The 14431-nt window shown below is 40.8% G+C and overlaps 1 protein-coding gene across 7 annotated transcripts in view; it reads right to left on the bottom strand.

Annotated features, from left to right (window-relative positions):
* ATE1 (arginyltransferase 1) overlaps nt 1-14431 on the bottom strand; it is a 180566-nt gene that overhangs the window by 25809 nt on the left and 140326 nt on the right. For 6 of the 7 annotated variants that reach the window (XM_050959005.1, XM_050959009.1, XM_050959003.1 and 3 more), the window contains one exon: nt 13207-13327. In XM_050959005.1, the coding sequence (XP_050814962.1) occupies nt 13207-13327 (121 nt within the window). Of the gene's footprint in view, nt 1-12119; nt 12655-13206; nt 13328-14431 lie in introns of those variants that run through there. The other variant, XM_050959007.1, reaches the window with a different exon arrangement.

Genomic DNA, 14431 nt, shown 5'->3' with positions numbered 1-14431 from the left:
ATCTTTCCAATTTTTATGGGAAAGTTCCAAGACAAAATTACCTGGAGAAATATAAAAATGAACACAGCTGTCACCTGTGCAACTACTATATGCAACAGTCTTGATAAAAACAAATACCATATGTACTCGATCATAAGGCAGTTAGTTTATAAGCTGACCCCCCCCAAGATGGATAAGTAAAAATGGCAAATTTTTATGACCCATTCATAACTGACTCTATAATTCAGGGGCTGGCAAACTTTGGTTCCCAAGTCATCAGCATAAGTTGCTGGCGAGCCAAGATGGTTTACCTACCTCGAGTGTCAGCAGGCACGGAGGTAAACCTAAATAAACAAAGTGTCCTGGCGCACCAGCCACTTATCCTGCTGGGCTGGGACAGCAACTGGGGTGGGAGTTGAGGGGGGGGGGGGAGAAGCTGGGGGTCAGGGGAGTAACCCCTGTGACCACCCACCACATGACCCCACCCTTAGCCCAGGACCCCCCACCCTCTCCCCGTCCCATCCCTTCCCACCTTAGCTGGGGTGGGCCGAGGAGGATGTCTCTGGCCTGGCTGGAGCTGCTCCGGCAGGCCAAGCTGTTTGGTGCAGCAGCAGCACGCCCCAGCGGCCCAGGCCGGGTGGCACAGCTGCAACCTGCCAGCCCCAGAGCTGCAGCTGCTTCAGAGGCTGGGGAGAGAGCAATGTGGCCAGAAGAGGAGAGAGAATCTGGCCCCACCTCTTCCCTTCTGGTTCTGCTGCCTCTCCTTGACCCCTTTGTCGGGGGAGGGGGGAGGCCTGGCTGTGTCCCACCTCTCCCCCTCTCTATATCCATTCATTTGCAGACCCCCTTCTCTGATGCTTCCCTTTTTTACTAAAAAAATTCGGTGTATGAACAAGTGTATACGGTATATAATGTTATTTTGAGGAACATCTTGAAAGCATTTCTTCCAACTTTTCAATAGCTTAACATTTTGCTTAAAAGTGCATAACATTTGTACATATTAACATAAAAAGGTGCACAAATTAAACTTCTATGGGGGTTAATTTTTGTGACCTTCCTACAATTTGCACAGTTTAAACTTTTGTCTGTAGTCACTGATGGTTGAGAAAGTAGCTCAATAAAATCAGCTAAAATAGATTAAATTATCATTCCTGCCTTTAAGAAACACTAGAACAGCTAATGTCCAAGAAGATGATCTTATGGTGCGATCCTTCTTCTAATTCTAAAAACTTAACTAATGATGAAAAATCCAAGAGTGATCATTTCCATTTCATTTGGATGTTAGCTCCCCCCGCCCCACCGCCTTCTTCACATACTAAGAAGAGTTGACAAATCTGCTTGGCTACAGCTCATTAGCACTATCTTCACTGTTTAAATACCTTTTGTGATCAAGGATCAGGCTGGATTTAGAAATACTCACTTCAAATTGATTTCAAGCGTTTATAAACTTAATTAGAAACAGACATGAACTACCGAGATGCAAAATTCTAAAGACTTGCTAGGAGTAATTGATACGCGTCTTTCCTTGCTGGTTATACAACTCGTGCCTACCACATTTGGCTGCATTTAGAGAAAGGAAGTTTAGCCCTTTTGCAATTTTTAATTAAGAAAAACAAAGATATGTTTCACAATCTACTAGACTGTAATAATGCCCTTTCCCACTCCCAGCCCTCTGAAGTACCCAAAGGAATCAGAAGTCACTTTATTTTTAAAAAACATGGTAAATACCAGATGTATTACAATACAGCAGTAGCGTCCCCATAAATAAGACTGAGAAGGACTTCACAATTCTGCACATTTGCTGTAAAGCTTGCTATGATAGCTATATTGCCCCAATCACCATAGTGCCTGAGCACCTCACAATATTTAATATATTTATTCTCACAACCTCCGAGAGGCAGGGAGTACTATTATCCCTATTTTACAGACGGACACAGAGAGGCTAAGTGACTTGTCCAAGATCACACAAGAAGTCTCTGTCAGAGCAAGGAACTGATCTTTGATTGTCAAGATCACAAGTACAGTAAAAGCTGTGTTATCTGGCACTTTATCAACCGGAAAGCTCTATTAACTGGCATTTCTGATATCTCCCAATACAAATCTTCAATCTAGTAACCAGGACTAGTATACTGCCCAGGAGGTTATGCAATTGCACATTCTGCACTTTACTTTTATGCAAAAGAGGCAGAAGACAAGCAAGCAAGGTGCTACCAGGGATTTATTCAAAAAAGCAGCTTCCAGGGTGTATCATAGGGTTATTACAGATTCAGCCCAATCTCCTACACCCTTCTACATTTACAATAACTGAAGTCGATAATGATGACCCTTGAGACACTGCAAGATCCTGATGTGCCTTCTGAATCATCAAAGAAAGATTAAATTATCTTCAGTATAGCTTTTGTGTTAAGTGTATTTTTAGTGATCTGGGTTTATGCCATGCGCTGCCCATCGTGATATGTAGTATCAGAAGATAACCAACTGTATAGAAAACTTTACTTGTATACATCTAAGGGCATCAAAAAAACCAACCACTCTGCAGTGCAGTACTACTACTAGATTGGTAAATACCCTATACTGTACTACTCTATACTTTTTATTGTATTCTAATTCTTTGAAAATTGGTATTTCACTCCCCAACCATGCTGGATAACAAAGCTTTTACTGTGTTACAAAAACAATAGTCAGTTCTCTTTCACTTATAGGAAAATGTACTTATTTCATATTTGTCCCATGCTGACGTATGTACAAGAGATATTATTAAAAAGCTAACATTTGCAAACCTCCTTTACAGCTACCACAGCTACCTCCTAAGGAGGAAAATGTGGTAATTTCTGATACTCCTCTACCCCGATATAACGTGGTCCTCCCCCCCAACTCCCACCCCAAAAAATCTCACCGTATTATAGGTGAGACCGCGTTATATCAGGGTAGGAAGAGGAACTGCTCCCTGCCCCAGCTCACCTCTGCTCCGCCTCTGCCTCCTCCCTGAGCATGCTGCCGCCGTTCCGCTTCTCCCCCTATTCCAGGCTTGTCAGGCCAATCAGCTGTTTGACTTGGCAAGCCTGGAAGAGGGGAGGGGAGAAGCGGAGAGTGGTGGCATGCTCAGGAGAGGAGGCAGAGATGAGCTGGAGCAGGGAGCAGTTCCTCTGCACCCCCCATTACTTGATGCGGCCTTCCCTGGGGCCCCTCCGCCCCAGCTCACCTCCATTCCGCCTCCTCCCACCGCAGCTCTGCTTCTCCCCCCTCCCTCCCAGGCTTGTTGCATCAATCAGCTGTTTGGCGCGGCAAGCCTGGGAGGGAGAAGCGGAGCTGAGCGGCGTGCTCGTGGGAGGAGGTGGTGGTGGTGCGGAGGTGAGCTGGAGCAGGGAGTGGTTCCTCTGCACCCCTTCCCCCACTTGCACCAGTCCCCCTACCCCAGCTCACCTCCGCTCCCCCTCCTGCCACGAGCGTGCCACAGCTCCGCTTCTCCTCCAATTGGCCCAGGAAGCCTGGAAGGGAGGGAGAAGCAGAGCTGCAGCGTCCTCGTGGGAGGAGGCGGAGCGAAGGTGAGCTGGGGCAGGGGGATCCCGGGGACAGCCGCAGCAAGTAACAGACGGGCGCAGAGGAACCACTTGCGGTAACACGAATTTGGATATAATGAAGTAAAGCAGCCCCGTCTCCCAGAGCACTGCTTTACTACATAATATCCGAATGCGCATTATATCGGACTGCATTATGTCGGGGTAGAGGTGTTCTACTGTGTGGTAATTTTAAGACAAGTTGAGTTTTTAAAAGGCAGCTACTCTGTTTTTAATAGATTTTTTTTTTTACATTTTTTTTTCCTCAAGAAGGTGCATGTGATACTGTTGAGAACACCTAAATTATGATCAGTCTGACACTGCAGATCATGCAGGAGAAATGTTTAAAACACTGAAGTTTATTTGTTTGGTTTGGAAACCAGGTGTCTGGGTTCTGGAGACAGGTAACCTGCTGAGCTGTTTTCAGTTAAGACTGCAGCTTTGGGGATGTGAACCAGACCCTGGGTCTGTGTTGCAGCAGGCTAGCACATCTGACTCAACAAGGCAGGGTTCTGAAGTCCCAAGCTGCCAGGGAAAATGGGCTCAGAGGTAATTTCAGCACATCACTTGACAGTCTCAAGGGGGTCTCTGTGACCGGACCTGTCACACTTTCTTTTTTAAAATAATTCATTTTTGGTACATTTTTCTGAGTGTCAACAAGGGCAATACAAATAATTTGTTCAATTACCTATGTTACATAAATATACACTATATTATACTCAAACAAAATTAAAAGAAAAATTTTAAGGTTGCATAATCAAGCAGTCAAAAGTTAGGAAATATCAGATTTAAGGTTACACTGGTCTACAATTTTTGAGAAGTCGCCTGCTTCAGAGATAAAATGTGCTATTTATTATGTATTTTGATGTGCTGAATTCAAATATGACAATTAAAACAACTGATTGGCTACTGTTTCTAAGATATTTAAGTTTTTACATTTTATATCTATGTATATTGTGTAGATAGAGTTTTAATCATAAATTGTAAACCTAGGTCTTTTCATGTGTTTATGGTTGCTTTATATGATAATATTTCACCTGTCCTGTTTATGTAACACTTTAAAAATCAGCAAAAAGGTTATATAAATAAAATTTATTATGAAACAAAAGGCAAAAAACTATTATGTACATAGTTTAGTCCTATTCAGTGTCTACTCGGCGCTTCTTGGTTTGTCTCTTGTATTCATTAAATGGAGCATCTCTTGCCACTGTCCAGCAATAGTCTGCAAGCATTGATGGGCTCAATTTGCCCTGATAGCCTGCCAGGAGATTCCACGGCTGTAGTCTGGAGCCCAACAGCTCTGCCTTACGCTTGGGTAGTTCCAAATTCCTGACAAGGTCATTCAGTTCACCTTGTGTTATGAGGTGTGGTTCAGAGGAGGAGAATGGGAGAAAATGTGGGTCCTGTGACATTGATGGTTCAGGACCAGAAGTTTCATCCTCTTCCTCGTCTGACTCAAATGAGAATGATTCTGGTGCATCAGGAACCGGCAGTCCTTCTCCGTGGGGTACTGGGCGTATAGCTGATGGAATGTTTGGATAATGCACAGTCCACTTTTTCTTCTTTGACACACCTTTCCCAACTGGAGGCACCATGCAGAAGTAACAATTGCTGGTATGATCTCTTGGCTCTCTCCAAATCATTGGCACTGCAAAAGGTATAGATTTCCTTTTCCTGTTCAACCACTGGCGAAGATTTGTTGCACAAGTGTTGCAGCATATGTGTGGGGCCCACCTCTTGTCCTGATCTCCAATTTTGCAGCCAAAATAAAGGTGATAGGCTTTCTCAACCATAGTGGTTATACTGCGCTTTTGGGATGCAAAAGTCACTTCACCACAAACATAGCAGAAGTTATCTGCACTGTTCACACAAGTACGAGGCATCTCTGCTCACTTTGGCTAAACAGAAATGTGTCCCTTTGCAAAATCAAACACTGACAAATAAGAGAGCACGACACTGTATGATTTCTAGAGCTGATATAGGGCAATTTGTTCAGCAGAGTGATGTAAGCTTCGTTATGATTGCATCATCCATGACTTCTAAGGAATAACATGATGCAATTCATATCATGTATGACGCAATACCAGCTTCAGATTGCATCATTCATTGTTTTGCCTAAAAAGCAAGTACTGTCCAAACCCAGTCATAGATTTATTCATAGATCCAGTCAAAGATGTATTTTAGTCATTTCTGCTTTAAATTGAGATCCTTTCCCTTTATAACTCACTTATCCTCCGCCATTCCCAAGTCAAGGGTCGTATATACTGACCCAATAGCATATCTTGAAAACTAGAGCCAATCAACAATTTTAAGCATCATTTTCGTTCTCAGTGACCCAAGAATTAGTAAAGTTGGACAACATTTATTTCAGAAGCATTTTGGCTGAAGAGCAGTGTTACCTGTGAAACCTTAATTCAGTCCCCTTTGTGAATATATATTATGATTAAGGCTATCATTTAGTCATAGGTATTTATACTATAAGTCATGGACAAGTCATGAGCAATAACTGTCCACAACTTATACTATAAATACCCCTGACTAAATGTTGGGGTCAACAGCATCAGCTGCCGGGGACCACTGAGCAGCTCCCGAGAATACTGCTAGGGAGGGGCTGCGGGGGCTGCTGTTTGGAGGGAGGATGGGGGGGCCACTGCTGGGGAGGGCATGGCCAGCAGCACTAGCTGCCCAGGGCCGTCCAAGTAGCAGCCGGTGCAGGGCCTACTGAGTGGCTGTCCCCAGAGCCAACTGCTTGGGCAGCCCTGGGGTCAACCATACTGGCCACTGCACGAGTCACAGAGGTCGCAGAAAGTCACAGAATCCATGACTTCCGCGACAGACACGGAGCCCTAATTATGATACAATTTTTAATTACATGATCATACTCACTTTTTTCCACAGGACCCCTGCCTCATTCAGTGCACAGGATAGACAGTGCTCGCTTATTGGACAGCTATTCAATATTTTGTTTTCGCCTCACTGTTGTGTGTATCTATCTTAGGTACTTACATGTATGCATGTACCTTTTAATGTATTTATTCTCACAACTTTAGACAGGAATCTGTCCTTATTTTTGTCTTTTGTAGAATACTTAACACAATGTCTATTAAAGCTCCAGGGAAGTTTTAGTGAAGAAGGAGATGAATATTTTTAATGATAATGGATGACAAAGCACATCTTTAGAGGCATTCTGTATTGCTACTGAGAGTTTAGTTTCAATATACAGTAGACCTTTGGTCTGCAATAGGCTGCTCAGTTACAGCAGAGCATTTCTAGAGATAACTCATGATCTGTACGCCACGGAGATGACAGTTCAGAAGAATCTCACTCTCCAAACTGCTCTTTATAAACCCCCCCCCCCAAAAAAACCTATCAGTATGTTTCATTGTTGTACTAGCTTCCTGTCTTTACTTTTAAATTAGTCAAATCCTGTTTATCTGAAGATATTTGGTGCTGCCTAAATGATTTCTATCAGGATCCTAACATACCTCCTCAGAGAAGTATGAGGAATTGAAGGTGCAGAAGGTTTAAATCTACCACAATTCCTGAAAACTGGTACCCACCTAAGCAAAGAGAGTGAACAGAAATTTTATTTGTGCATAGTTCAACTCATATCACTGAATTAACTACCATATATAAAAAGAAAGAATATTTTAACAAAGCACAGCTTGTATGTACTAAAATCTGAAGTTTAACTAGTAATTATAAAACACTATAACAATTTTTGATGAACCCTGTTATTTTAACTGTTACATATCATAAATTAGAAGCTATATCTCTAGAGGTTTTCAACATGCTCAATCACTACAAAATCAGTTTTGAGGGTTTGCTGGCACAAGATCTGACTATTTCTGTAAAATGGGAAGCATTTTTTTGTTTGTTTGTTAAATAAAGTGCATTGAGCCCTACTGTATTGACCAGAATCAGTAATGAGTCCAATCTGATTTCCATCCTGAAAACTAGCTTGAATCAGAGCTCCAAATAATTAGAGCCTTTAAAATTCTTTTAGGCTTAACAAAACACATGGCTAGCACCTACATTTTGTTTATATTATCTATTGTGACAGACCCAGGCCAGTGGGGTGCAGGAGTCTGGTAGAGGGCAAATATACTGGTCACTGGATGAGTAGTTTTCTGCTCCCTGAGTGACCAGAGCAGGGTCTGCACTAGAGTAGTCAGGAACTTGCTAGAACCAATTAAGGCAGACAGGCTGATTAGAACACCTGCAGCCAATTAAAGCAGGCTAATCAGGGCACCTGGGTTTTAAAAGGAGCTCTCTCCAGTCAGATGGGGAGGAGCCAGAGGAGAGGAAGTGCGTGTGAGGAGCTGGGAGCAAGAGGTGCAAGGAGCTGAGAGTGAGAGGGTGTGCTGCTGTAGGACTAAGGAGTACAAGCGTTATCAGACACCAGGAGGAAGGTCCTGTGGTGAGGATAAAGAAAGTGTTTGGGGGAGGCCTTGGGGATGTAGCCCAGGGAGGTGTAGCTGTCACACAGCTGTTACAAGAGGCACTATAGACAGCTGCAGTCCACAGGGCCCTGGGCTGGAACCCAGAGTAGAGGGCGGGCCCGGGTTCCCCCCAAACCTCCCAACTCCTATCAGACACAGGAGGAGTTGATCCAGACTGTGGGGGAGATCACTGAGGTGAGCAAATCTGCCAATAAGCGCAAGACCCACCAAGGTAGAGGAGGAACTTTGTCACACTATGTTAGACTCTCCTTTGGTTTAATCACTTCATTGTGTAATAACTGAAGGAGTTTATCCCATCTGTACCTCCTTCTCTCTTCAATCTGCTGCTGCAGATAAAGATATTAGATGCTGGAGAAGCAGACTATGAGGAAGGAGAAAGAATGGTACAGTTTAAAACCATTACAAAAATAGAGTGCAGAATGTTCCAAATATCAAAACACAAAAAATGTGGAACAGGCATAATCCTCTGAAATCAGAAATGCAAATACTATCACAGTATTTCTGTTCTTAAAGTATGCTTCACCATTTGATCAAATCCAAATGTGGAAAATTCTCAGAAGTATTTTTTTCCAGCTGATTTAAGGAAAGATACTTTTCTGGGACATGGTAGACATAGGAACCTTCAGAAATCTTAACAGTATTACAGAGGTGGGGGAGGGAAGAGCTTAAAAAAGTTCTACATTGCTCAGTGTTTGGTTTTTTTTAGAAAGTGTCAATAGGTGTTGGCTCTTTTCCTATCTTGATCAATGTCTGCAAAATGTCCTCACCTTGAAAAATATATGTTAAGGAAGACAGGGAGAAGAGAATTTCCAGTGACTTTTTATTGCAAAAAGGTGACACTGAAAATGTTGTGTAGCTTCTTTTAGCTGTTTATTGAGATTAGTTACTAATCTGATAGTAGGGAGGCCTGTAGCTGATAAACGGGGAGCTCTTAATAGAATACCTACAGGTAGGGTTATGGAAAGTCCAGTCATCTAAAATAGAACAGTATTGTCTAATTTGTCCTTAATAAAGACTCTCATATTACTGACTGTACTGGGGCTGTGCTTCAGGAAACTGGCCCTGCAGTAGAGAGCAGCTTCCTTAGAGCCAGCAGCTACTTAAACCTCAAATGACTGTAAGCTCACAGCAGGACTTATATATTTCAGCATGTAACTATGTTTTCATTTCCTTAAACCACAGGACGTAAGTCTGATTTCAAATAGTGTCTGGACTGAGATATTCAATACTGATAAAGATACGAAGTTTTACAACTTAAAATTTCCAAATGTTTCTTCTGTGATAAGGATTCCATAGCCCAGAGCTGCTGATGCTCCTTTACCCCATAAGGTTATCTTCCAAGTCTCTAGTTTATTCACTGCCGCACAATCACCAGCCTACTTTGGTTTGATTATTTAGCAAGAACAACATTTTGCCCCATTTTCCTTTCCAGGGGCAAGGAACAAAGCCAGCCTCCAAACCAATTTCCTTATCCCACTCGTGTCTTTGCACATTTTTCCATGCTTTCTCTTTGGAATGCAATGACTTTTTAGTCCTGTTTTGTCAAGCCCATCCTCCCTATTTCAATGCCTCCTCAAAACTACTTTTTTCATGATATCCACAAGCACTTAAAAACAAAGTTCCAAATAAGTTCCCTCCTCTTTTTCCCCCACTGCGCCTTGTTATTGTTGTAGCTCTATTATAAAAACTTTGGAGAAGGAACAGTCTTTGTTTTTGTGTTTTGTACAATACCAAACATATGGCCGCATTAAATATTTAAAAGGTAACATTTCTGTCTAGGTATTTCTATAGCCCTCATTACTGTGGTATTTGAGCGCCTCACAATCTTTAGTGTGTTTATCAACACTTCTGTGACATAAGGAAGTGCTACTATCCCCATTTTACAGATGGGGAACTGAGTCACAGAGAGACTAAATGTTCTGCCCAGTCATAAAGGAAGTCTGTAGCAGAGCTAGGTCTTCTGAGTCCTACCACTGGGGGAATCCTTCCTCTCAACATATGTCAATAACTACCATACAATAGCTTTCTAAGGAAAGGGAAGGTGTGGTGGCTTGGTAAATTTTGATATTTTAATGGTAACTGTTATATAAGAAATGATATAAGCCTTCATAATGCGGGAAGCCCATTGCAAAGAGTAGGCTTGGCTCTCGAACTGCATGTGACATGCTTGGTATCCACTTTTAGAGCAATCAGGGTATGATGAGGGAGGAGAAGCACTGGAATTTGTCACCTTCTTCACCAGGTAACATAGGAAACTCCCCCCCACACACACACACACACCCCATTGCTGTAGATTTATTCCTTATTCCATAATCTCACTGGGTTTCAGATTCAGGAACTGTGCAAAATAAATGCAAAAGGAGGCAAAGGAGTTTACAGCTAGTGATCCAATAAAATCATTTAGTCCAGGGGTAGGCAACCTATGGCACATGTGCCAAAGGCGGCATGTGAGCTGATTTTCAATGGCACTCACACTGCCTGGATCCTGGCCACCGGTCCGGCGGGGGCTTTGCATTTTAATTTTAAATGAAGCTTCTTAAACATTTTTAAAACCTTATTTACTTTACATACAACAATTGTTTAGTTATATATTATAGACTTATAGAAAGAGACCTTCTAAAAATGTTAAAATGTGTTACTGGCTCGCAAAACCTTAAATCAGAGTGAATAAATGAAGACTCGGCACATCACTTCTGAAAGGTTGCTGACCCTGATTTAGTCAATAGTAGCACACATCAGTAATGGCTAATAAATGCAGCAAATACAAAAAACTAGTTTTTCTTTTAGAAAGTCAAAGAATGTATAAATATTCACTAGCATATTAGAACGATAATTAAAACATACACTCCACCATGGCAAATATAATAACCCTCCTCTAAGCCTTGGCCCTCTCCCCAAATATCCAGGAGAAAAATTTTTTTTGCAGCAATGCCTCCCAGTTAAACTGATCTAGGCACTGGTGGACCAATGGGTGGGGAGAGGAGCGAATTTAAAAGCAGAAAACTCTTCATGGAAAATACCCTACCAGCAATCTTCATTTTTACAGCAAGAGAGGCACTTTGCACTCTTCTACTGATCACACTGTGGCAGTATTGGAGAGGGAGAATGGAGGTCTTTCAGATATCAGGTCATTTAGAACTTCATAGATTAAGGTCAATACCATGAAATACACCAAAAAACTTATTGGCAGCCAATGGAGATCACTGGGCACTGGTGTTGTGTGTTCCCAAGAAAAAACCCTTTTTAAAAAATGGGCTGCTGCATTCTGCATTAAATTTCAATTTCAGTGGTCTCAATGTCCATATTATATTAACCATGTTACAGAAATTGCATGGTGAGAAAGCATATTACACACCTAACTTACTGCCATGATAAGAGCTTAATAAATGTTTGCATGATAAACAGGTCCTATTGTAAGTGCACATATTGCACTAACTTTCAAACAAGCAGCATATGCTACTGTTTTATTCCCTGAAACTGTTTACTTGTAGGGAGCGAAACAGTGACACTGTATCACTTTGTACCGCTACTACTGCATATGATGTCCCTTAAATAAACAGGGGCTGATGAAACAGGAAGATATAACTGGTGGCAATATGAATGGAAGGGTATATTATTTATACACACAAGATCCTGCCCAGGTTTCCATAATGAGCTCTACTTTTCAGGAGTTTTATAGATAATTAACTTTGCAAATTGCCTCAAGTTAAAATTCAGCTCAGGAATTATACAAAATACATATTTTTTTTTGTTTCCTTTCAAACACATTTAAGTGTCTAGATATTGATATATCCCTTTTCAGATACTTTATTACCTACCTCTGGAGCAAAACAAACGAAAAAAGCACATCTTAACATGGGTTGTGGGAGAGGAGGGAGGGAATTCCTTTAGAACTCCCAATTCTTAAAGTTCCCTGTGTTGCCATAATCTTCCTACTGATGGGCAGAGGCTGAATGTAGCTCCTTCTAAGGCCCAAAGCAACCCCTTCAGTCAACCAGACAGCTTGTGAGAAAGGACAATACATCCTCCTTCCTCCCCCTCACTGCACATACACTGCCATTGAAACACTAATTCTTTATTCAACTATCAACTACACACTAAAAACCCCAACACTAAAACACATGGACATATTCTTATTATTTTAAGTAAGAATTAAGGAAAAATAGGACAAATAATATTTCATTCCATTACTGTTCACGCTCACAGAAAAAAAAAGAATGGAGTAACGTTAGGGAACCACAGTTTCAAACATCAAGATGTGCGTTCCAGCCATGTGGACTCTAATGGTTTTACGTCTTTGAATGTACCATGGTCAGTGACCTCACAGAACGGGGATATGAAGAGACAGCTTTGTGGTGAAAAAGAAGGGTGTTCAGCACCTTATTTTAAACTATTTTTTAAATGAGGTCTCCCAAAGACATGCAGTGCTGGCTTCTTGTCCCAGTGCCACCTCTCTCATGCATGCACTATCCAGTGCTATAATACTCCCACAGAATCCTTCCAGAGCATGGAGTTGGTCTACAAGAGAGGTGATTTTTTTTTATTCTATTATGTTGTTTTTAAACTTTTTTATTATTTTATAGTCTAAACAGTGATGGCTTTGATCAGAACAGCACATGCTGGAGAATCGCTGTGTGAAAGCAGCAATCCAGGCACTAAGAAGTAAAACGAGGTGAAGTCAAGATTAGTCATATAAACAATGCTCCTCTTACCTTCACTATTTGAGGTATTCATCAAATAATCCCCTACAGGTACTTAATCTTGTTTATTAATAAAAGCATTTGGAGATCCCTTTTAACTCAATTTTTCAGCTTAAGATATTTATCCTAACAGACTTCTTTTCTTTTTCTTTATCTGCATCAGACTGTACTCTAAAGAAGGAAAAAGCTGGTCATTTAGCTCATCAAATGGACTGAATAAATAATGTATATGTTCCCATAAAGCCATTAGTAAATATTCCCTTTAAATTACATATATTCTATGGAATGTATTATACCTTGAAACCTTTTCATTTTCATCACTTGCATACTGTTAATAGACAGCTGAAGACATACTCTCTATTTGCCTGTGATTACTGGAAGTGCTTTTTTGATGTTTATAAAAATAGACGTAAGGATTTATGGAAATCTTAGCAGCAGATGATGACAGTGATAGATTGTAAAAATAAGTTAGACAATTTGCAGGCCTACCTTTTACTATAAACCTACCTGCTTTTAAGTCCTGGTTGAAGCGACAATATTTAGAGTGCTCAAGTGTAGGTAGACACTGCTCAATGGGTACCCAGACATATGTCTCTGGACACAATAAGTCAGACGGCCTATACTGACCCTATGAAGAAGAATAAAAAAAGAATAGACATATCAGTTACATAACAACATCCCAGCTACAAGACTCCAGAGTTCACTATGTGCGAGGAATGGTTTTAATCAAGTCTAAACAAAATGATCCAGAAACAACTTCACCATAAACACTAAGTGACCCTGCCAGCGACTTCTGCACCATCTCAGAAACACAAGCTTGATTTTGGTATCTTTTAAAAAAAAGTTTCTAAAATTAATATCTATATAGATATAGATAATTTTATATAATATATATTAATTTTATATATTAATATATTTTATGGTGTCCAAGATGAATACTCAAGTCTTAATGCTGCTTCTTTGAACTCTAAATTCAGTTATTGCCTACAGTCGTGTTGAGTTGGTGCTGACAATAAAACTCAACAGTACAAAAGCAGCTTGTCGTAAATGTTCATTCAAAATAAAAAAAGCACCCATCAATAAGGCAGCAAACTATTAGTTATGAACCTTTTTGTTGTATACCTTTTAATGAAATATTAAAATACAAAACAAAAAATGTATATTGAATTAACAAAAATGTTCCAAGTCATTCCAAGAATATCAGAAGGAGGATTAGGAAAGCCCCAGAGATAGAATTTTTGCTAAAACGATAATCTTCCCAAGATTACAAAGTGTTTCTAGAAATTAAAAACAACAAAAATATTCCTTATCCCAGCAGGTAATGAAAATTATCACCTCAGCAATAATTTGTCGTTCTAATCAGTCAATTCACCCCGTTTAAAACAAGTTTGATCTTTAAGCTGTTACTTACTTTGAAACCCCACCTTTGACCTATTATTCATTTTAGTCACTCCCCCCACTGAACCTCCACACACGGTTCAAGGAATGTGCTGGCACTATCAAACATGACTAGTTTTCAAACAGAAAACATGTATCGTGTTACAAAAACAAGGGGTATGCTATGCACTAAAGCGAAGAACAAATTCTAGAGACAGAGTCTTAAACCCACTGCTCAGGAGAGGAATGATGACAAATTACATTGAACGTCGCAGAGTCAGGAGCCTGTATCTCAAACAATTTCAGCCATTTCTTCAAACAGTTCATTTTGTGTAATAAAAAAGGCAATCCGTTG

The sequence above is a fragment of the Gopherus flavomarginatus genome, chromosome 6 (genome assembly GCF_025201925.1).
Source record: "Gopherus flavomarginatus isolate rGopFla2 chromosome 6, rGopFla2.mat.asm, whole genome shotgun sequence".
Lineage (NCBI taxonomy): Eukaryota > Metazoa > Chordata > Testudines > Testudinidae > Gopherus > Gopherus flavomarginatus.
Note: the sequence above shows the minus strand (reverse complement) of the source record. Positions and strands in the feature narration are given on the sequence as shown.